Source organism: Salmo salar, chromosome 05 (assembly GCF_965601325.2).
Source record: "Salmo salar chromosome 05, fSalSal1, whole genome shotgun sequence".
Classification (NCBI taxonomy): domain Eukaryota; kingdom Metazoa; phylum Chordata; class Actinopteri; order Salmoniformes; family Salmonidae; genus Salmo; species Salmo salar.
The window spans coordinates 6926621-6952387 of record NC_138295.1 but is presented as its reverse complement, the minus strand read 5'-3'; the positions used below and the strand labels follow the sequence as shown (position 1 = coordinate 6952387).

At 41.5% G+C, this 25767-nt stretch overlaps 1 protein-coding gene across 2 annotated transcripts in view; it reads left to right on the top strand.

The window, feature by feature from the left end:
* LOC106604166 (protocadherin-11 X-linked) overlaps positions 1-25767 on the top strand; it is a 228462-nt gene that overhangs the window by 25818 nt on the left and 176877 nt on the right. The window contains exons 3-4 of one of the 2 annotated variants that reach the window (XM_014198587.3): positions 4006-6492; positions 12716-15196. In XM_014198587.3, coding sequence (XP_014054062.1) covers positions 4006-6492; positions 12716-12799 — 2571 coding nt within the window. In that variant the 3' untranslated portion in view covers positions 12800-15196. Of the gene's footprint in view, positions 1-4005; positions 6493-12715; positions 15197-25767 lie in introns of those variants that run through there. The other variant, XM_014198585.3, reaches the window with a different exon arrangement.

The window sequence follows — 25767 nt, the reverse complement described above, 5'->3', positions numbered from 1 at the left end:
ACTCATCTTCTACTAGAACTCATCTTCTACTAGAACTCATCTTCTACAGAACTCATCTTCTAGCAGAACTCATCTTCTACTAGAACTCATCTTCTGCAGAACTCATCTTCTACTAGAACTCATCTTCTGCAGAACTCATCTTCTACTAGAACTCATCTTCTTCTAGAACTCATCTTCTACTAGAACTCATCTTCTACTAGAACTCATCTTCTACTAGAACTCATCTTCTACTAGAACTCATCTTCTACTAGAACTCATCTTCTACAGAACTCATCTTCTACTAGAACTCATCTTCTTCTAGAACTCATCTTCTACTAGAACTCATCTTCTGCTAGAACTCATCTTCTTCTAGAATGTATCTTCTACTAGAACTCATCTTCTTCTAGAACTCATCTACTAGAACTCATCTTCTTCTAGAACTCATCTTCTACTAGAACTCATCTTCTACTTGAACTCATCTTCTACTAGAACTCATCTTCTACTAGAACTCATCTTCTACTAGAACTCATCTTCTACAGAACTCATCTTCTACTAGAACTCATCTTCTTCTAGAACTCATCTTCTACTAGAACTCATCTTCTACTTGAACTCATCTTCTACTAGAACTCATCTTCTACTAGAACTCATCTTCTACTAGAACTCATCTTCTTCTAGAACTCATCTACTAGAACTCATCTTCTTCTAGAAATCATCTTCTTCTAGAACTCATCTTCTGCTAGAACTCATCTTCTGCTAGAACTCATCTTCTTCTAGAATGTATCTTCTACTAGAACTCATCTTCTACTAGAACTCATCTTCTAGAGAACTCATCTTCTACTAGAACTCATCTTCTACGAGAACTCATCTTCTTCGAGAACTCATCTTCTACTAGAACTCATCTTCTTCTAGAACTCATCTTCTTCTAGAACTCATCTTCTGCTAGAACTCATCTTCTGCTAGAACTCATCTTCTTCTAGAACTCATCTTCTACTAGAATTTATCTTCTACTAGAACTCATCTTCTACAGAACTAATCTTCTAGAGAACTCATCTTCTACTAGAACTCATCTTCTACAGAACTCATCTCCTTCTAGAACTCATCTTCAGCAGAACTCATCTTCTACTAGAACTCATCTTCTTCTAGAACTCATCTTCTACTAGAACTCATCTTCTACTTGAACTCATCTTCTACTAGAACTCATCTTCTACTAGAACTCATCTTCTACTAGAACTCATCTTCTACAGAACTCATCTTCTACTAGAACTCATCTTCTTCTAGGACTCATCTTCTACTAGAACTCATCTTCTACTAGAACTCATCTTCTACAGAATTCATCTTCTACTAGAACTCATCTTCTACTAGAACTCATCTTCTACAGAACTCATCTTCTACAGAACTCATCTCCTTCTAGAACTCATCTTCTGCAGAACTCATCTTCTACTAGAACTCATATTCTGCAGAACTCATCTTCTACTAGAACTAATCTTCTGCAGAACTCATCTTCTACTAGAACTCATCTTCTACTAGAACTCATCTTCTTCTAGAACTCAGTGTTATTGGAAGGTCATTATTCTTGCTGTCCAGTCGTGTATATAGTTTATCGCTACTCACCATAAAATTACCATCCTCATTCAGGCAGCGGTACTTTCGGTTTCTTAAGGGACTTCTGTCACTTGGCAGTGCTTCAGACCGGCGACAATATTCACAGCAAGTGAAACCCCAACACCAACAACAGCCCTGCGTACACCATGTCTCTGCTGCAGCTACCACGGCATAGTATTGGCCTCCTTCTTCCCTCTGCCATTGTATTTCCTATATTGGTACAGGAACTATACTGGTACTTAACCTACTGGGTAGTCAAATGAACACATTTGGTCTAAATTGTACCGTTCACAGTCAGAATGTATGTATCTTAATCTCGTTTCATAGCTGTGCCTAGACAGAGTAATCTCTTACAACATTATGTGCTGCATGAAGCTTATCTCTTTAAAGAGGCTGTTTTTCTTGTTTTTGCATGAAACTGCTTCTGACTGAAAGACCTTCAAAGACCCTCTTTGTTTCTTAAAATGCATGGGTCTCATTTAGGTTCTTAGGTCTCTCTCTCTCTCTCTCTCTCTCTCTCTCTCTCTCTCTCTCTCTCTCTCTCTCTCTCTCTCTCTCTCTCTCTCTCTCTCTCTCTCTCTCTCTCTCTCTCTCTCTCTCTCTAAATCATAACGATGGCAAATATGCCAGGACCGATCTTTACCGCATAGCTGATCTGTAATCATAAATATTAGTGCTACATTTTTGTGGGGAAGGCAATTACTTTGAACAGTCAGAGTCAGTTTCTCATGGGGATTACATGCATTTGTTTTCATTTTCCTCGGGCATCACTGTGGCCTACTGATTTGGCACTCCTTGGGTGAAAAGCTTTTTAATGTGGAGTCTCTCTGTCTCTTTAATCTATGGTGGTCTCGCAGTGCATTTAAATAGGCTATCTCTATGGCTTCCCTTTCAACTGTCTCTCTCACATATGAACTTGACATTTTGTGAGCTGTCTCCTCTATTCCAAAGTAAACGCAAGATAGTAAGGTACAATGGAATACAGTGTTACTTAAAGCAGAGGAGTTGCACTGAGGAGGGCAGACGGCTAAAACAAGTACTTCATTAAAAAGCACCAGGAGATTTCCAGGAGGGTAGTGTTACTTTGTTATCTGAAATGGATGGTCAGCATATAGCACAAGAAGAATCTGCTGAAGGGTGGCAGTGAGCGTACAGTACTGTACTATAATACTTATTGAATATGACTCCAATATAATTGCATTCCACGGACCTTGATCATGGTTTGATGTCATTGTGTGTCATTGGCCTTCTGTTATATGTATACATTCCATCTGCCAGTTTCTTGTTTTTTTTAAAAGAGATTTATTGAAGATTAAAAAAAAGCACTAAACCTTCACCAATTGCCTATGGGCATAACTGTTTAACTCACTGTCAGCATCCAGCGTTTACATAGGCCTAAGTATTTCCATAATAAATTGATATTTTCCAACTGGATTTAGCAAATATTTTTTGTACATTTTCCGTTTTTCTAATACGCAGTGGTGTAAAGTACTAAAGTAAAAATACTTTAATGCACTACTTATGTCGTTTTTGTAGGGTATCTGTAGTTTACTACTTATATTGTTGACTACTTTTACTTTTACTTCACTACATTCCTAAATAAAATAATATACTTTTTACTCCATACATTTTCCCTGACACCTAAAAGCACTTGTTACAGTTTGAATGCTTAAAAAAAGACAGGAAAATTGTCAAATTCACACACTTATCAAGAGAACATCCCTGGTCATCCCTACTGCCTCTTAATAACTGGTGGATTCACTAAACACAAATGCTTCACTTGTTAATGATGTCTGAGTGTTGGAGTGTGGCCCTGACAATCCATAAAATAAAAAAAATCAAGAAGATCGTGCCGTGTGGTTTGCTTAATAATATAAGGAATTTGAAATTATTTATACTTTTACATTTACTTTTCATACTTAAGTGTATTTAAAATCACATACTTTTAAACTTTTACTCAAATTGTATTTTACTGGGTGACATTCACTTTTACTTTCGTAATTTTAAATAAAGATATCTTTACTTTTACTCAAGTATGGCAGTTGGGTGCTTTCTTTCCACCACTGCTAATACAATTAAAGTCCCCCCAAAGTGTTTTGCTGCAGCGAGAGCAAACATCTGTTGAAACTTAAACAAACTACAGCTTATTTGTGTTGATTCTGGAAACCAGCTGTGTGAGTCTAGTGCCAGCTTACAGGACCACTAGTAGGCTATTGCAGTGTATGACATGTCATATAAGATAGTAATGTTCATGTGAAATTCCCAGAAATCAGGCTATGAATGCATAGACCCTCACACTGATGAATAACTAAACAATTAGTAACATACTCCAGGATGTACAGGACAGCACAGTAGTTTCATGTAGTCCAGTAAAATATGACTGAAAATCACAAATTATCTCTCTTCTTCTCCCTGTCTATACAGAGTGTAAGTGAGTTTGGCCTAGACATCATCGAGACCCCAGAGGGAGACAGATGGCCCCAGCTGATCGTCCAGCAGAGCCTGGACCGCGAGCAGAAGGACACCTTCGTCATGAAGATCAAGGTGGAGGACGGTGGAACGCCACCCAAGTCCAGCACAGCCATCCTCCAGGTCACCATCTCCGACGTCAACGACAATCGGCCAGTCTTCAAGGACAGTGAGGTGGAGGTGAACATCCCTGAGAACGCCCCCATGGGAACCTCCGTCACCCAGCTCCACGCCACGGACGCAGACCTCGGCTCCAATGCCCAGATCCACTTCTCCTTCTCCAACCAGATCTCCTCATCCACCAAGAGGCATTTTTCCATAGACAGCACCACCGGGCTGATCACTGTCAAGCAGCCCTTAGACCGAGAAGCCACTCCGGTCCACAAACTCATTGTCCTGGCCAGCGACGGCAGCTCCACCCCCTCCAGAGCTACGGTTATCGTCAACGTAACGGACATTAATGACAACGTTCCGTCCATAGACACTCGGTATATAATGAACCTTGTAAATGGTACGGTTCTACTGTCAGAGAACGCTCCTCTCAACACAAAAATAGCCCTAATTACAGTGACGGACAAGGACTCGGATCTGAACGGCAAAGTGACTTGTTACACTGATCATGACGTTCCTTTCAGGTTAAAGCCAGTCTTTAATGACCAGTTCCTGCTGGAGACTGCGGCCCCCTTAGATTACGAAACAACCAGGGAATATGCAATTAAGATAGTAGCGTCGGATTCAGGGAAGCCTCCTTTGAACACTTCAGCGATGGTTTTAATAAAAATTAAAGACGAGAATGACAACGCTCCCATCTTCCCTCAGCCTGAGATTCAGCTGTCCATACCAGAGAACAACGATCCGTCCACGCAGCTCATAAAGATCAGCGCCACGGATGCAGACAGCGGACATAATGCAGAGATTATTTATTCTCTTGGCCCTGACGCTCCTGATGGGTTTAACATAGATAGACGGTCAGGAATCCTCTCCGTTGGCAAACGCCTGGATAGAGAGAAGCAGGAGAAGTATTCATTCACTGTCATGGCGAGGGACAATGGGTCTGCTTCGCTGCAGAGCAATGTCACAGTGAGGTTAATAGTGCAGGACCTCAACGACAACAGCCCAGCTTTCACCCATCCTGAGTATAACTTCTACGTGCCTGAGAACCTGCCTCTGTACGGGACCGTGGGTCTGATCACCGTCACAGATTCTGACGCAGGTGACAACTCTGTCATAACACTGTCCATCCTGAACGGGAAAGACAATTTCCTTATTGATCCCCAGACCGGTGTAATCAAACCCAACCTCACGTTTGATAGAGAGCAGCAGAGCTCATACACTTTTATGGTGAAGGCTATAGACGGAGGGCAACCACCCAGCACTTCATACGCCAAGGTCACCATAAACGTTGTGGATGTCAATGACAATCGACCCGTTTTTGTTATCCCCTCGTCCAACTACTCTTACGATCTGGTCCAGTCTACCACCAGCCCTGGGTCTGTGGTCACCAGGGTGTTCGCTATAGACAATGACACTGGCATGAATGCTGAGCTGCAGTACAGCATCATTGGGGGATCACCAAGAGGGCTGTTTGCCATAGACAAAACAACTGGTAATATAACTCTGCAGGAGAAGATAGTCTCAGCCGATCAGGGTTTACACAGGCTGGTGGTGAAAGTCAAAGACCTGGGCCAGCCAGAGTCCTTACACGCAATCGCCCTCATTCACCTGTTTATTAACGAGACTGTATCCAACGCTACATTCATTCAAGAGCAGCTACGTAAGAGCTTGGAGACTCCATTGGACCGTAACGTGGGAGACAGTGAGGTCACATCCCAAGCCAACGGATACGTGATTGTTGTCATCGCTATAATAGCTGGGACTATGACAGTGATCTTAGTCATCTTCGTGACAGCCTTAGTGCGCTGTCGTCAGACGCCCAGGCACAAAGTGGTGCAGAAGGGCAAGCAGAGCGGCGAGTGGGTGTCGCCCAACCAGGAGAACCGTCAAATCAAGAAGAAAAAGAAGAAAAAGAAGAGATCCCCTAAGAGCCTCCTCTTGAACTTTGTCAGCATAGAAGAATCCAAGCCTGATGATCCCAGCCAGGAACACATTAATGGAACCCTGGACCTGCCTGTGGAGCTAGATGAGCAGACCATGGGGAAATACAACTGGGCCACTACGCCGACCACCTTCAAACCTGACAGTCCAGACTTAGCCAAGCATTACAAGTCTGCCTCCCCCCAGCCAACCTTCCAAATCAAACCAGAGACCCCGATGGCGCCAAATAAACACCACGTGATTCAGGAGCTCCCGCTAGACAACACGTTTGTGGTGGGCTGTGACTCGCACTCCAAGTGCTCCTCCACCAGCTCAGACCCGTACTCGGTCTCAGAGTGCAGCTGTCAGGGGGGATTCAAGACTTCTGGGCAAATCCACACCAGACAGGTAATTCATAACTTATTTTCTAAAGCCACCTACTGTTTCCACTCCCACTCCCCGTACCACTGTCCCTTTGTTGATAAGATGGAGGGTGATGGGTGGCAGCGGGAGGGAGCCGGGAGAATGAACCACACAAAAAGTCACATGTGCATTAATGTCATCAGCATTGAATATTGAGGAAGAATACCTCAGAGAGGAAGTAGAGAACTGAAGTCTGGCCAAGAAAGTTCAACCAAATGAAATCTATCTTTACTTCCCAGAAAGAGGAAAAAAACGAAGACAGATTATACCTCCCTCTGCTATCTTGTACCATATGTCTAAAAAAACTTTAACCTTATTTGGGTTAATGTTCCACTTAAAAGTATAATGGAGGCAGTGGAATGGTGGGAACCAGTGTTAAATGAGAATCTTAAGTGAGAAAGGCTGGTGGCAGAGTAATAGCATGCTTGAGGGAGAATCAAGTCGGCCACGCTACTAATTGAACTCTGCACAGCTGTATTTGCTGAGGACCAATGGATTAAAGCAGCGCTAAGCTTTTTTGATTGACACACCTGAAAAAAAACTAGCATGTCTGACAGACAGAGAAAACCAAACATAGAGTCTTTGATTTGACAGTCATCAGTTTAACAGATAAACGTTGGGTTTAATCAGCTGTTCACTTTCCACTGAAATAGTAGGACATGTATCCCCCAAGAGTGCCACTACACTACAGAATAATAAAACCTCATTAAATAATCCCAGATATTGGTTGCGTGCTGGAGATATTAAGTGGCGTCTTTACTGTGGAGGCTCTGAAGGCTTTGTGAGTGTGAGGGAGAGAGCAAAGCAAAAGGCAAAAGCAAGGCTCATTTGAATGCTAGGGTCTGGTCTGAGGCTTATGATTCCCTAAGAGATGTACCAAATGCGAAGTGCCCTAAAATATAAAAGCAGCCCAGGGAAATATTTGTAAATCAAAGGTAAGGGGGTGGAGCAGAGCAGAGTGGGGCGGAGCATAGCAGAGTGGGACGGAGAAGGGTGGGGCAGAGCAGAGTGGGGCGAAGCAGAACAGAGTGGGGCGGAGCTCTATGGGACGTAGACTGATAGTGCAACTGTATGGTGGGTAACTAAGATCAAGGTAAAGATAGAGGCTTGGAACCAATAGCAGGAAGAGATAGCAAGATGGAAGCTAGGGACCAATAGAAAGAGGAGGTAGCTAGATAGAGTCTTGGGACCAATAGAAGGAGGGGCTAGCTAGATGGGGGCTTGGGACCAATAGGAGGAGTGGGTAGCTAGATGGAGGCTTGGGACCAATAGGGGGAGGCGGTAGCTAGAGAGTGTCAGTAAAAGCTATTTAACCAATTCATTAGAATCTTTAATTGCATTTTTGAATGGTGTAAAAAGCAGTACATACATGTCGTTAGATAGCAGGTGGTTGGTGTGGTAGAGAGACAGTATTAATATAGGTTGGGGTTCATCGTTGGTATTCGTTATGGTGTGGTATACATACAGTATTAATATAGGTTAGGGTTCATTGTTCGTTGTCGTTATGGTGCGGTATATAAACAGTAACTACGTCATCATACATCATTGTTGTTTAGTCTGAGGAGAGGGTACTATTGTACAGTTTAGACATTTTGGAAACAAGGTCATAACATGGGATTCATTCATAAAGTTATTTATTTATTTATTTTATTTCACCTTTATTTAACCAGGTAGGCTAGTTGAGAACAAACTCTCATTTACAACTGTGACCTGGCCAAGATAAAGCAAAGCAGTTCGACACATACAACAACACAAAGTTACACATGGAATAAACAAACATACAGTCAATAATACAGGAGAAAAAGTCTATATACAGTGAGTGCAAATGAGGTAAGATAAGGGAGATAAGGCAATAAATAGGCCATGGTGGGGAAGTAATTACAATATACCAATTAAACTCTGGAGTGATAGATGTGCAGAAGATGACTGTGCAAGTAGAGATACTGGGGTGCAAAGGCGCAAGACAAAGAAATAAATACAGTATGAGGATGAGGTAGTTGGATGGGCTATTTACAGATGGGTTATGTACAGGTGCAGTGATCTGTGAGCTGCTCTGACAGCTGGTGCTTAAAGCTAGTGAGGGAGATATGAGTCTCCAGCTTCAGAGATTTTTGCAGTTCGTTCCAGTCATTGGCAGCAGAAAACTGGAATGAAAAACATCCAAAGGAGGAATTGGCTTTGGGGGTGACCAGTGAGATATACCTGCTGGAGCGCGTGCTACGGGTGGGTGCTGCTATGGTGACCAGTGAGCTGAGATAAGGCGGGGCTTTGCCTAGCAAAGACTTGTAGATGACCTGGAGCCAGTGGGTTTGGTGACGAGTATGAAGCGAGGGCCAGCCAACGAGAGCGTACAGGTCGCAGTGGTGGGTAGTATATGGGGCTTTGGTGACAAAACGGATGGCACTGTGATAGACTGCATCCAATTTTTTGAGTAGAGTGTTGGAGGCTATTTTGTAGATGACATCACCGAAGTCGAGGATCGGTAGGATGGTCAGTTTTACGAGGGTATGTTTGGCAGCATGAGTGAAGGATGCTTTTTTGCGAAATAGGAAGCCGATTCTAGATTTAATTTTGGATTGGAGATGTTTGATGTGAGTCTGGAAGGAGAGTTTACAGTCTAACCAGACATCTAGGTATTTGTAGTTGTCCACATATTCTAAGTCAGAACCGTCCAGAGTAGTGATGCTGGATGGGCGGGCAGGTGCGGGCAGCGATCGGTTGAAGAGCATGCATTTAGTTTTACTTGCATTTAAGAGCAGTTGGAGGCCACGGAAGGAGAGTTGTATGGCATTGAAGCTCGTCTGGAGGTTAGTTAACACAGTGTCCAAAGGGCCAGAAGTATACAAAATGGTGTCGTCTGTGAACAGATGGATCGGAGAATCACCAGCTGCAAGGGAGTTTGTAAAGTAAAATACATTTGCATTATAGATGCCCAATACAATAGTATTGTCCTGGAATTAGTTTGTAGTTTTTAATGTTTTTTCTTTTACTGTTTGATATATATACTTTTTGTCATGATTATTGCTCTCATCTAAAATAACACATTCTGGTGTAGTTTCATCATACGTCTTTAAAATATTTTATTTGATAAAGTGTAAAATGTTTGGAATTTTGTACTTGTCTATCTTGAGAGTTTTTTTTATTGATTTCATTGTGACAATCCTTTCAAATACCTTGTAGCATAGTTCTTACAAATGCATTTTCTATCATTTAACATTTTAGTCATTTAACAGAAACTCTTAACTAGAACATTTTACAGTTGTGAGTGCATACGTTTTTAGACTTTTTTTCTGTACTGTTCCCCATGTGGTAATCAAACCCACAACCTCGCCATTACAAGCACCATGCTCTACCCCACAGGACCACTATCCACTGCTGCGTTACGTACGTAGACATTTGAAGAGACACCCACACAGTGCAGATATTCATTTTCCCCACCCACCTTTTTTTAAAACCCATTTAAAAGCAACACTGCCATGGGACATTATACGTAAGCCTACTTGCGTAGCCAGTACAGCGTACTAAGGAACATATAATTCACTTGGGTTTGTAATGCTCCCTGTCAAGTTGTCAGAATGGCTTTGCACTCATACTGGTTATGCCCTGCCTTGAATTATCCCTTTAAATATGCACAAATATTTAACCAATGTTTTACAATTCTGATGTATTCTTTTGTGTTTTGGGGGAGCGACATTAATGGTGTATTTCAAATATTCCATGTCACTGATGTTGTTCGTCAGTGAGAAATATTTCTCCTTTAAGCTAATCTGAATATGAATGGATTGATGACTAAGTCAACGTTCTCCTCCGTCCCTGTAATGTGCCGTATCAGCCGTTCCATCACTATATTCTATCTTGTGTATTTCAGGGCTCGCTAATCGGAAAAAAGCTTTGCGAGTTGAATCGAATCATTATTTGTTTCTTATGGGGGTAATTATTAGTCAGGCATTGCGAGTTTAATCACTTTCTGTATCTTATTGGGGTAATTATTGGTCATAATATTTGGTCAGATTCTGTCAAACACATGCTTTTGGTGTAAAGTGGGACAGCGTTGTTCAAACTGAAAGACCAGCACCACCTTAGAGATGTCAGGTTGATGGTATATCTATTATCTCCATTTCTAATCTCCTGTCACCTGGAGCGTTTGAAAAGTAGGGGCCTCCCTGTTGGCATTAGATGTGACAGCTAAGTGTGCTTATTCAAAGCCTATACGTGAAGTAAAACAGGGTCTGGTGAGAATCTAGAGCTCAAAAGGTTAATTAAATGAATAAAAGGGTTAATCACTCATAATACAATATGATTAAAATCTCTGTAATTAGGTTTCGGGAGAGGATAATAGATAAAAGAGGAAAAAAAGCCAATGTCCTTTAGGATTGTTAAGATTATATCAGGTATACATAAATATCCTTGCCTGTCACTAGGTCTTTAATATTATTGGACCTCTGACAGCCAATGACTGACAATACTGGCTACAACTTCCTAGTTTTGACTTGTCCGTAAACTCTCGCTCCAATAGATTCCTCTTTTAACATTGATACAGATAAATTCTCTAATGCTCCCCAGAATATTAACATTCATGTTTTTCTTCATCTCGTAAAATGAAAATGTTTTGTTGAGTGTGGAATTCACAATTGTGATCCGTTCAAGTCAGCATGGCCTTAACAAAAACAGCATATGGCAAGTTGACACCGCTCAATCTCCCTGAGCATAAACCTGTAATACAAAAAGTCCAAAATACAGGATAAAGCAGATTGTGATGTTTTTATTTGTTCATGAAAGTGAAAGACAGTGATTTAGTTCCTTTTGCGTGCCTCTTCTATTGACCTCTTACCTAAAGCAGTTAGAGGATAAAGGATATAACAGCAAACGATCATTGAATCCTAATAGGAGACAGAGGAGATTTACAGATGAAGGTCACATGGATGTAGGCGCTAAAGAGGAAAGCTTGTCAAAAATACTTCAGAGACTACATATTTATGGCACCATATGGTATCTTAATATCCTAAGAGCTCTGTTAGGTAGGATCCAATGCTGCTCAGTGCACCATAGCCTCTTTTCCTCTCTCCCTAGCTTCCCTTCTCTTTTATTCCCTCCCTCATATCTGCCTTTCTTTTCTTTTATCTCTGTCTATCTCCCTGTTCTCAGCCGGTAGTTTTAGAGGTCAATCCCTCCCAGTGACGTGTGGAAAACCTCTGTCTCCATCTGTGCTTTAGTTGTGGCAGATCAAGTGAGCAACCTCCCTGGCTGGCTGAGTGATCTCAGACACGGGTATGAATATGCAACAGCAAAAAGGCCAATATGCTCTTTTGTTTGTCCCATATTCCACAGGGCCATAGTGCATACCAGGTCAGTTGTTGATGTCAGACCCAACCTCCTGTGATTTGTGTATTTTCTTAGCTAGCAGGTCCTATTAACATACTCATACTTAACATACTGTACACAGATATTACCATTTAACTTATGATCTCAGAACATGAACATCTGAAAGGATTGCAGACGTGATTATGTTGTTGTTGTAATTTACAATATATTCCTAAAACAATCACTCTAGCTAAGTGTTATAGCTACCCTTACAGAAAATCACATGATTTCACATATAGAAAAATCACATGATTTCACATGAAATTTCACAACCAACAGTTTTGTTTTTTTTCCCCGCGCAAAAGTCAATGCTTCTATAATCAAAATGCATACTGTAGGTAGGCCTAATGTAAGCAGCAGCACAAGATCAGATTCAACATGATCATCCAGTTTTGGGGCAGACCTTGTGAATGTCAGACGTGTACGTATCAGAGGACCTACTGTAGGGTGCCAGAGTCAGGACTAAAGTACGAGACAAAATGCTTTTTTTCAGGGTTAAACGAAGTGTTGCAGTAGGGTGGTGGATGTAATTACACATTTGGAGCTAAATCAGTTGAAGAGAATTGCATGCTCTAATAATCACAGTAAAATGCACAAGCTTATGCTCACATGTAGTATTCTTCAAGGACTTCATCTGGCAAAATTATACCTGATTGTCAGGTGTGTCTTGAAGAATGCTTTTTTACATTTTTTTTAATTGAATACAAAATGATCTAGAGATTTTTTTTTGTATTCACTGTTCGAGTGTAATAGAGTTTAATAACAGCTACTACACATTAGATTTCTAAGAGCTGGATTATATTGTAACTTCAATCTCCCTATATCTGTCTGTCTCTCTATATTACAGGAGACGGTACTGAAACCACCACTCTATGACACACTCTGTGGCTCAGGTACAACTCGCTGCCACAGGATAAAAATCAATCTCTAGCTGCCAGTACCTAGAGAGGGAGAGAGAGAGAGGGAGAGGAAGGCACAGATGAAGAGGTGAATCTCATACTATACAGTCTCTACAGCCTCAAAACACCAACCAACAAAAAAAGGAATATGTTCATTTGTTTTTTGTTTTTTTTGTGGGCGAAAAAAAAAAAAGTATTACTTGAATAATTTTCACCGAAATGAAGACACGTTGTTGCCTGCCTGAAACTTGACAAAGCTCTACTTGTGAATCCTGTAGGAGGTTTGAAATACTTTACAGAAACCCTATACCATCACTTATCTCGTATCTATCTCCTAGATGATGACACGTTATGAACCACCGCCCTGTAAAAACAATGAATAGTTATTCTGTACTGTATTCTGTAAAGTATGTTTATATGTATGTATATTTATCACAGAGTTGACTATGTTTATATTTATTGATTCTGTTTGAGTAAAGTTTGACCTACACTCTTAGAAATAAGGGTTCCGTAGGGGTTCTTTGGCTGTTCCCATAGGAGAACCTTTCTTGGTTCCAGGTAGAACCCTTTTTGGTTCCAGTTAGAACTCTTCTGGATTCCATGTAGAACCCTCTATGGAAAGGGTCCTACATGGAACTCAAAAGGGTTCTACCTGGAACCAAAAAGGGTTCTGCAAAGGGTTCTCCTATGGGGACAGCTGAAGAACCCTTTAATGTACTAGATAGCACCTTTGTTTCTAAGAGTGTGCCAGGAGGCTGTTTTATTTCACTTGCTTTTGAATCCATTGAATTCGCTATTTTTTGGGCTAATGGATATAGTGACTGGCAATGTATGATGCTGCAGTCTTGGCCTAATGTTAATGGGCCTACAGCAAATAGGTCTACTATGTGACTGTTCTGCCCATGTCACCATGTACCTTTATGTCAATGATCGCCTCGTATCGTCCCATACACTTACAGTGCCACAGTTAGTGTTAGTAGTGAAGAGCGTGGCTAGTGTTAATATGCATGGCCCACTGGACTGGAATACTACAGCTGGTGTTAGTAGTGAAGAGTGTGGCTAGTGCATGGCCCACTGGACTGGGACACCACATTGTCTACTGATTGTCACCGTAGGACAGTAGGGAATTGTACCTCATAATAGAGAGGAGTTTACTACTTTGAGCCACAATCACAAGGGACCGAAAGGCTTTGTTCATAAAAGAGGACCATGGTTTAACCTTAGTGTTCTGGAGTCAGTTAGACAGCAGAGCACCACCTTTTTTTTAACTAGGCAAGTCAGTTAAGAACAAATTCTTATTTACAATGACAGCCTAGGAACAGTAGGTTAACTGCCTTGTTCAGGAGCAGAACGACAGATTGTCAGCTTGGGGATTCGATCTTGCAAACCTATCGGTTACTAGTCCAACGCTCTAACCAGTAGGTTACCTGCCGCCCCATCAGTTAGAGTCAGTTAGACAGCTTCATAGTAGAGCACCATGGTTTAACCTTAGTGTATTGGAGTCAGCGAGACAGCTCCGCAAGTCACAGCCGATCTAACCTGTGAGATATGTTGTTACAAATTTAAAATGATTATTCCAAATGGTAAAACTCAGGCAGTTCGTTGATACCACTTGGTTGGTCTAAAGCAAAACAAATAATGCAAACTTGTTTTTTTGTGCACTAATTTATATTGATGCATTATTTATTCAATTGAAATTAGGAGCGATAAACATTGAACACCAACACGGGTAGATGTAGCGCAAGCAGCATTCAGCAGGCTTCAATTTATTAACAGCAATAAGGTGACATTAGGAAGAGAGAAGAATCTTTTGCTTCTGGTTTGGTATCCACACAAATATATGCCTCTACTGCATTGTGTAAACACTTGGAGTCATTCATCATTGTTATGTCCTGATCTTAATTACTATCTTCAATACTACACTAATAAACAGCTTGTTGGGGTTACCACTGTTGTTAATAGTCATGATGTTTAATGGGTTGTCTCATAAAGAGACTGCTTTGGTAGACGAGGCTGTATGCACAGTATGTATGTCACATATACGATACCTTCCTAATGATCCAAATCGTTTCTGGAGAAGGTACCACGATGAAATTATGGTATCAAATGTAACACTACTGAGTAGAACCACAGTGTGAACTATACAGAGCATCTTAGCACTGCAATCATCATTAGATGTACCCGATCTTTGTGAGAAAAGAGAAAAAAACATACATGAATACATGAGACAAGACAGCTTCTGTCGTACGGGAGACAGATGACGATGAAATACCAACCTCACTTTTATTCAATGTGAAGTACAATATGCTCCTTACATACTCTTTGTAATTAACTTTGATTTGCCAATTATGTGAAGAAAAACTGTATATAAATGTTTTGTTTATGTATGTGTGAGCTTCTGGAATTTATTAAAGTCTTTTTGCATTGTATTGCACATTTCCCATGACTCTTCTTATTAATCAGGACATTCGACCTTCTCATTGCATTATATTATACTGTCTGTCCTTCTTTCCTTCATTATATTATACTGTCTGTCCTTCTTTCCTTCATTATATTATACTGTCTGTCCTTCCTTCATTATATTATACTGTCTGTCTTTCCTTCATTATATTATACTGTCTGTCCTTCTTTCCTTCATTATATTATACTGTCTGTCTTTCCCTCATTATATTATACTGTCTGTCTTTCTTTCCTTCATTATATTATACTGTCTGTCTTTCCTTCATTATATTATACTGTCTGTCCTTCTTTCCTTCATTATATTATACTGTCTGTCCTTCCTTCATTATATTACACTGTCTGTCCTTCCTTCATTATATTATACTGTCTGTCCTTCTCCTTCATTATATTATACTGTCTGTCCCCTCTCGCTGTCCCCATTATATTATACTGTCTGTCCTTCCTTCTCGCTGTCCTCCCCATTATATTATACTGTCTGTCCTTCCTTCATTATATTATACTGTCTGTCCCCCCCGTCGCCCTTCCTGTCGATTATATTATACTGTCTGTCCTTCCTTCATTATATTATACTGTCTGTCCTTCCTTCATTATATTATACTGTCTGTCCTTCCTTCATTATATTATACTGTCTGTCCTTCTTTCCTTCATTATATTATACTGTCTGTCCTTCCTTCATTATATTATACTGTCTGTCCTTCTTTCCTTCATTATAATATACTGTCTGTCCTTCCTTCATTATATTATACTGTCTGTCCTTCCTTCATTATATTATACTGTCTGTCCTTCTTTCCTTCATTATATTATACTGTCTGTCTGTCTTTCCTTCATTATATTATACTGTCTGTCCTTCCTTCATTATATTATACTGTCTGTCCTTCTTTCCTTCATTATAATATACTGTCTGTCCTTCCTTCATTATATTATACTGTCTGTCCTTCTTTCCTTCATTATATTATACTGTCTGTCCTTCCTTCATTATATTATACTGTCTGTCCTTCCTTCATTATATTATACTGTCTGTCTCTTTCCCTTCGCGCCCCCATTATATTATACTGTCTGTCCCTTCCTTCATTATATTATACTGTCTGTCCCCTCTCTGTCTGCCTTCCCCATTATAATACTGCGCCCCCACTGTCTGTCCTTCCTTCATTATATTATACTGTCTGTCCTTCTTCTCCTGCTCATTATATTATACTGTCTGTCCTTCGCTTCATGATATTATACTGTCTGTCTTTCCCTCATTATATTATACTGTCTGTCCTTCTTTGCTTCATTATATTATACTGTCTGTCCCGCCATCGTCTGCCCGTTCCCATTATATTATACTGTCTGTCTTTCTGTCCTTCTTTCCTTCATTATATTATACTGTCTGTCTTTCTGTCCTTCTTACCTTCATTATATTATACTGTCTGTCCTTCTTACCTTCATTATATTACACTGTCTGTCCTTCTTACCTTCATTATAATATACTGACTGTCCATCTTTCCTTAATTTCCTCTACTTATAACAGAATCCCATTAAGAATAAAAAACAACCTTGAGATCATCTATACGATGATTAGTACATTTTCTGTTTTGTTATTCTACATTGTACTGTCTAGGTCAACGACGGCCAATGCCCTTCACAACTTCTGTGTTGCTGGAATGGTTAGTTGGACACACAATAATAATTGTGTGTCCAATTATTCTTGCAACAACATAACTCGACTAGCGGGAAGAAATGATTAAACAGTTTAGATATCCATCTCTCATTCGGGAACAGTTTTAATCAGAAGTCATGATGGAAAATATGCAAACAGGACTTTTGTGAAAACAAGGCAAACAATGCTGTCAGTTATACTTTAAGGTATTGAGAAATAAATAAAGTAAAACATAAAAAAGTAACCATTTACCCTTTTAGACTTTCATATTAAAGTTTGCAGACTTGAATTAGGTTGGGTAATAGGGAAAAGTAATAGAAAATAATCAATCTAAATATAACAACAGGAATGGGGCGAAAACAGTCAGACATCCTCATTATCATTAGCAGTATGCTCTAAATTAACGACAGGAAGTAAAAAACGTGAGGAAGCCCGTATGAGTTGGATTTTTTTTTTAATGAATGTCTTTTACATTTTGGGTATGAAAGATGAAGTATTATGTCTGGATTCGTTATTTATTTCACGCGTCACTGTATGTAAAGCAACAGAGAGGGAAGAGCTTTTACAGACCATTTTTTGATTGCAGACTTATCCAGTTGATGAAAAGAAATATACAATTTGGATTCTAGATTCTTTCTAAAAAAAGTGTTTGTGATTCCAGTCAGATGCCTTTTGAGAACATTCTCAGTGATTTTTATCATCTTGTAAAAATGACTTTAAGGTTGTCTGCTGGTTGTGTTACAGCCTGTCACTGACAGGCTGTAACATGAATCCTGAGCACCTGGCCTCGTGTAAGATTTCATCTAACAGCCCAGGAAGCTGGACATATATTGTAAGTTGGATTACACATAATGCACTGACTTGTCCACACGCACACACACATGCATATACACACACATGCACGAGCACAAACACACACACAGACACACACACACACACACACATATATACATGATAATTCTACGAGGATATAGCTAAGCCCTACTTGGACGTGAACAAATACTCTATATGTTTCTACAATGTTAATTGTGAATTAAATGTGATACAGTGAGTGTATGTTCTCTTGTACAATCTGATATTACTCCTACTGCTTAATCAAGCAGAGATAGATCTGCCAAAAATACACTCTAATTGATCATATACTGTTGTGTTTGTCATAATCGAGGGGCCAGTGAAAGATGACATGATTAGTCCATACAACCTTCAAAAACGCTAATGTCTGCAATCAGACTAGCTTGGTCAATCGCCCCCTCTGATATCTGTAACGCTATACTACCATATTCCTGCATAAATCAGTACTACATTAGTGAGATGCTGCTATCAATACAGAAAACCAATATTTCTTCACATTAGCATTGATTTACAAGCTTCCATAAGATCATGTTGTCTGTCATGTTCCATTTGCCTAGGGATAGTTTGCAGACCAGCCAGGGCTCAGTTTCAAGATTTCCTCGATTTTAAAGGGTTTTCAACCCAATTACACTTGTAAATAATTATTTTGGATTTCTCATTTTTCTCAGCTTTTCATCAACACGGAGTCAGTTGGATGTAATGGATGTATAGTTGAAGTCCGAAGTTTACATACACCTTAGCCAAATACATTTAAACTCAGTTTTTTACAATTCCTGACATTTAATCCTAGTTAAAATTCCCTGTTTTAGGTCAGTTAGGATCCCCACTTTATTTTAAGAATGTGAAATGTCAGAATGATAGTAGAGAGAATGATTTATTTCAGCTTTTATTTCTTTCATCACATTCCCAGTGGGTCAGAAGTTTACATACACTCAATTAGTATTTGATAGCATTGCCTTTAAATTGTTTAACTCGGATCAAACGTTTCAGGTAGCCTTCCACAAGCTTCCCACAATAAATTGGGTAAATTTTGTCCCATTCCTCCTGACAGAGCTGGTGTAACTGAGTCAGGTTTGTAGGCCTCCTTGCTCGCACACAGTTTTTCAGTTCTGCCCACAAATGTTATATAGGTTTGAGGTCAGGGCTTTGTGATGGCCACCCCAATACCTTGACTTTGTTGTCCTTAAGCCATTTTGCCACAACTTTGGAAGTATGCTTGGGGTCATTGTCCATCTACTACCCATTTGCGGCCAAGCTTTAACTTCCTGACTGATGCCTTGAGATGTTGCTTCAATATATCCACATAATTTTTTATGGCGTTTTTGGAGCAGTGGCTTCTTCCTTGCTGAGTGGCCTTTCAGGTCGATATAGGACTCGTTTTACTGTGGATATATTTTACTGTGGATATCTTTTGATTTATTTAGATTTTCCCATGATGTCAAGCAAAGAGGCACTGAGTTTGAAGGTAGGCCTTGAAATACATCCACAGGTAAACCTCCAATTGAGTCAAATTATGTCAATTAGCCTATCAGAAGCTTCTAAAGCCATGACATCATTTTCTGGAATTTTCCAAGCTGTTTAAAGGCACAGTCAACTTAGTGTATGTGAACGTCTGACCCACTGGATTTGTGATACAGTGAATTATAAGTGAAATAATCTGTCTGTAAACAATTGTTGGAAAAATTACTTGTGTCATGCACAAAGTAGATGTCCTAACCAACTTGCCAAGACTATAGTTTGTTAACAAGAAATTTGTGGAGTGGTTGAAAAATTAGTTTTAATGACTCCAACCTAAGTGTATGTCAACTTCCGACTTCAAATGTAAATCTCTTTCAGTTTTTTAGTTGTACTCATAAAGCTTTCATTGTACTATGTGTCAGGAGCATAGAGGAAATGAGCAGAGTGGTAACTGTGATCTGGAGAATGATGTGCTCAGGCTATATAGCTGCATCACTGGTGATGGTCGGTACTGGGCTACGCATGGGGCTGTCTAATGGAGCAGGAAACTAGAGGATGCTCCCTCTCTCTCTGTCTCTCTCTCTCTCCCTCTCTCTCTCCCTCTTTCTTTCTCTCTCGCTGTCTCTCTAGCTCTCTTTCTCTCCCTCTCTCTCTCTTTCTCTCTCTCTCTGTCTCTCTCTCTCCCTCTCTCTCTCCCTCTTTCTTTCTCTCTCGCTGTCTCTCTCTCTAGCTCTCTTTCTCTCCCTCTTTCTCTCCCTCTCTCTCTCTCTCTCTCTCTCTCTCTGTCTCTCCCTCTCTCTCTCCCTCTTTCTTTCTCTCTCGCTGTCTCTCTCTCTAGCTCTCTTTCTCTCCCTCTCTCTCTCTTTCTTTCTCTCTCTCTCTCTCTCTGTCTCTGTCTCTCTCTCTAGCTCTCTTTCTCTTTCTTTCTTTCTCTCCCTCTCTCTCTCTCTTTCTTTCTCTCTCTCTCTGTCTCTGTCTTTCTCTCTAGCTCGCTTTCTCTCTACTCGCAATCTCTTCCCTTCCTTTCTGTCTGTGTTTCTCCCTACTCAAGGCACTCCACACAATTGCTGCCAAATCTCTGCCAAACTGAATAATTCAATCATCCCCATTGCTGCAGCCTTCTTACCTTTGTGTGTGTACAACAATCAAATCAGTGGCGAAGACAGAGAGGAGTGTGTTCCCTCTCTCTCCCTCTCTAAGATGTGGAGTGGCTCTACAGTCGAGATTGTTGTTTTCATTAAAAACAAATCTGTTGAGGAAATGAGGTGTTACAACGGCTAGGAATCTGAGCAGCACGGTTTGTTCCATGTTTAACCATTATCTAAAGAAGAATTAGAAACTGGGTGGTTCCAGCCCTGAATGCTGATTGGCTGAAAGCTGTTGTATATCAGACCGTATACCACGGATATGACAAAACATTCGCTTTTACTGTTCTAGTTACGTTGGTAACCAGCAGTAAAGCCCCTCTGGGGTTTGTGGTATGGCCAATATACCACGGCTAAGGGCTGTGTCCAGGCACTCTGCCATGCGTCGTGTGTAAGAACAGCCCTTAGCCGTGGTATATTGGCCATATACCACACCCCCTCGTACCTTGTTGCTTAAATATAGACTATCCCGGGTATACTGGACTCATATAATAATGAGATGGGGTTTGTTTTGGTGGAGGATTGTAGAAACGCTACGGTTATTCCTTTACCTCTGATGTAATTATCTCAAAGATAACTACATCGTGTTCTCGGTACACATTTGTATCTTGTGTCATTTCGGGAATGACTTAATAACTGCAAGCCTAGAACGCAGTGCACTGTAACCTCATCCTAGGTGCTGTAAGGTTTAGTCTGAATTGTCAGTCCTAGATTGCTTTTTTCCTCCATGTTTTGTCGTTTCAGGTTGTCATACGGATAAACAAGAATTACAAGATTTTCCTTTGAAAACTGGGAACCATGTTCTGCTTTAAATGCATTAAGCATGAGGATGAACGTAATCTTTGATAGGGAACTGTATTGGACATACATGATAATAGTAAAGAGGAAAGAGGAATACAACATTTTATTTAGAGAGCTTTTTTTTTTTGTGTACTCTGGACAATGTTTTTTGTTGTTGTTGTTGTTGTCTTGTGGAAAATACTGTCTGGTACTCTAGGCTACTACGTCTGAAATCAGCCGCCATCTGTGAACGCCAATGCAGAGGCAGAGCAAGAGCAGCTCAGGGTTGTTTGTATTGAAATTCATGCCTCATTTTATCCTCTTTGAAGTGGTGTACACTGGGAAATCTGTCAGCAATCTATCACGCAGACAGTGGGTTGAGTCTCTAACCAGGAAATCCTCTCCTCTGAGGCATTGTTTAATATTCCATGACGGTTGGGTGCTCGACACCACATACTAATGTTTCATATACACTGACTGCACAAAACGTTAGGAACACTTGCTCTTTCCATGGTATAGACTGAACAGGTGAATCCAGGTGAAAGCTATGATCCCTTATTGATGTCACTAGTTAAATCCACTTCAATCCGTGTAGAGTGGAGGAGAGGAGACAGGTTAAAGACGGATGTTTAAGCCTCGAGACAATTGAGACGTGGATTGTGTATGTGTGCCATTTAGAGGGTGAATGGGCAAGACAAAATATTGAAGTGCCTTTGAACTGGGTATGGTGGTAGTACCTGCTGGTTTTACTGTGTGTATAAAGAATGGTCCACCAACCAAAGGAAATCCAGCCAACTTTACAGAACTGTGTGCCAGCATCCCTGTGAGTCCATGTCCCGATGAATTGAGACTATTCTGAGGGTTAAAGGGGGTGCAACTCAATATTAGGAAGGTGTTCCTAATGTTTTGTCCACTCAGTGTATATCTGGACTGCAATGTAGTGTCTTTGCTAAAATGCTTGGGGTCCCACCACCATGTGCGGACAAGGCTTTTAAAGATCACCTCTAATGTGTTGGAACCAAGGCTGACCTAATATAGACACGTTATAGAGTGCTGCAGATAAGACTCATTAACTCATTATTGTAAATGTTACCTTTGATTTCACCATCTGAATAAAAAAATTGAAGTTTCTTCCCTAACCAGCCTCCCTGCAAGATAATTTACAGTAGAGTGACACTCAAGGGCAGAGGAAACAATGGGCCAGCTGGATGCACTGAATGAAAGGCTTTGCATGTCTTTAGATTCTAGTAAACAGAAGGGAGACAGGCTGAAGGGCAGCGACTTTAAGACACAGAGCTGAGAACCTTGTCTGTGGTCGCCCCTAATCCTGGTAATCCCCTACAGCAAGTCTTGATTTACTTTTGTAAAAGAGATTTGGAGACGATAAGAGGCAAGTCCCCTTTTTAGAATATCTGATAATCTGGTTAGGACTCAGGGGTATTTAGTCCAGCCTTAACATTTGTTAAAGCAGATGGTGGTTAGGAGGGGCCAGGCCAGCTGGCGAAACCACCTCCTCCTCTTCCACCTGACAACCTCCCCCATCTCTCCTCCTCCACCTCCTCCTCCTCCACCACCTGACAACCTCCCCATCTCTCCTCCTCCTCCTCCTCCTCTTCCACCTGACAACCTCCCCATCTTTCCTCCTCCACCTCCTCCTCCTCCTCCTCCTCTTCCACCTGACAACCTCCCCATCTCTCCTCCTCCACCTCCTCCTCCTCCTGACAACCTCCCCCATTTCTCCTCCTCCTCTTTCTCCTCCACCACCTGACAACCTCCCCCATCTCTCCACCTCCTCCTCCTCTTCCACCTGACAACCTCCCCCATCTCTCCTCCTCCTCTTCCTCCCTCCTCCTCTCCACCTGACAACCTCCCCATCTCTTCTCCTCCACCTCCTCCTCCTCTTCCACCTGACAACCTCCCCATCTCTCCTCCTCCACCTCCTCCTCCTCCTCCTCTTCCACCTGACAACCTCCCCATCTCTCCTCCACCTCCTCCTCTTCCACCTGACAACCTCCCCCATCTCTCCTCTCCTCCTCCACCTCCCTCCTCCTCCTTTTCTTCCACCTGACAACCTCCCCCATCTCTCCTCCTCCTCCTCCTTCTCCTTACAACTTCCACCTCCTCTTCATCCCCTTCCACCTCCTCCTCATTACATCTTCCTCCTCTCCCTTCTGACATCTTCCTCCTCCTCCTTCTCCACCTCCTCCTCATAACTTCCACCACCTCTTCCTCATCTTCCTCCTACTCCTTCTCCTCCTCACAACTTCCACCACATCTTCCTCATCTTCCTCCTCCTCCTTCTCCTCCTCACAACTTCCACCACCTCTTCCTCATCTTCCTCCTCCTCCTTCTCCTCCTCACAACTTCCACCACCTCTTCCTCATCTTCCTCATCTTCCTCCTCCTCCTCCTCACAACTTCCTCCTCCTCCCTCATCCATCTACTGTGGTGGAGTATGAAAACAGACCAGACCAATGGATGGATGATAATCAATCTAGTTTATTTTGCTGTTTGACTCCTTAAGTACTTTCAGCCAGATTAGAGGCTTTTCTAGGGGATAATCGGAAGGCCACAGACAATTGCCTTTTTTCCATCCTGAAAGTATCCCCTGTGAATGTGTAAAGAAGGGGATTTAGAGTGGATGTCGGCTCTTAATTCCTGATTAGTCCAATTCCAAACCCTGCTAAAATTAGCTGGCCAGTGTGCTAATCACAGAGTCTTAGACACCCTCTGTTGCATGGCGGAGTGGACTGGACATCCCTGCCCCTGCAGTGAGAACAGGTCCCAGGACTGGACATCCCTGCCCCTGCAGTGAGAACAGGTCCCAGGACTGGACATCCCAGCCCCTGCAGTGAGAACATGTCCCAGGACTGGACATCCCTGCCCCTGCAGTGAGAACAGGTCCCAGGACTGGACATCCCTGCCCCTGCAGTGAGAACAGGTCCCAGGACTGGACATCCCAGCCCCTGCAGTGAGAACAGGTCCCAGGACTGGACATCCCAGCCCCTGCAGTGAGAACATGTCCCAGGACTGGACATCCCAGCCCCTGCAGTGAGAACAGGTCCCAGGACTGGACATCCCTGCCCCTGCAGTGAGAACAGGTCCCAGGACTGGACATCCCAGCCCCTGCAGTGAGAACATGTCCCAGGACTGGACATCCCAGCCCCTGCAGTGAGAACAGGTCCCAGGACTGGACATCCCAGCCCCTGCAGTGAGAACAGGTCCCAGGACTGGACATCCCTGCCCCTGCAGTGAGAACAGGTCCCAGGACTGGACATCCCTGCCCCTGCAGTGAGAACAGGTCCCAGGACTGGACATCCCTGCCCCTGCAGTGAGAACAGGTCCCAGGACTGGACATCCCAGCCCCTGCAGTGAGAACAGGTCCCAGGAATGATATCTCATAAGTTGTAAAGTTTTGGATTTTAAACCCTCTCTCCACTTGTTCAATGTGTTGACCACTCTATGGACACTGGATTAGGTTTGCCTCAGGCAGGTATAGCACTATGGACACTAGGTTTGCATCCAAAATGGCATCCTATTCCCGTTTAAGCGCACTACTTTTGACCAGGGCCCATAGGGTGCCATTAGGGACAAACACCGGGTTTCCTTCAGGCAGTTGTAACACTTCAGGACTACTAAAATCAGTGACCCCTTTTGTTCCTGTTCGATTAGCCAACCCCTCATTTTAACCCAGAAGTGTGTCACTCCACCACCTACCTGACCATATTACAATATAAATCATTAGCCTAAATCACTTATTATTTAACCATAAATTATCATATTGGGTATTGTAATGAACATATTACATTTCATACACAATATTACATTACAATCCGCTGCTTCAGGGGAATATAATAATTCAATATCTCTGATTGGATGAAACGCATGAGCATGACTAGCTATAATATAAACCATGAAGTCTTCCTAATCCCCATCTCACCAACTTTATGCCTCTGGCAATCTTCTCAGTCAGTCGTGGACGCCTTCAACAGAGGCATATTTGCTTAATTAGATCAATACATCGACTAATTAGAGCCAAGTGAGGCATGAGTGGGATGACAGGTATGCTTTTCATCCATTCACGCAGCCATTTTGCTTGATCATTTGATGTTTTCCCCTGTCTTTGTATGCAGGTGTGTAATATAATTGGATATTATGGTTGTCTAATTCGATTTGAGTTGAAAAACAAAAAAGGTAGTTGCCTCCAGTCGTCCTGGAAAAGAAAATATCTCTTGATATACTGTAGCACTTTACAGAATGATTCAAATGTTTTTTTTTTTTTACTTAACTAGGCAAGTAAGTTAAGAATTCTTATTTCCAATGTTGGTCTAGGAACAGTGGGTTAAACAGCTTTGTTCTGGGGAAGAACAACAGCTTTTTATCTTGTCAGCTCAGGGAGTTGATCTTGCAACCTTTCAGTTACTAGTCCAATGCTCTAACCACTAGGCTACCTACTGGCCAGGGTTTCATGGAATATGCTCAGCCTCTAATGTATATTGAATTCATCCAATGATGTGTGTAGGTTCCAAATACCAGTGGTGTAAAGTACTTAAGTAAAAATACTTTAAAGTACTGCTTAAGTAGTTTTTTGTGTATGTGTACTTTACTATTTATATTTTTGACAATTTTTACTTTTACTTCACAACATTCCTAAAGAAAATAATATA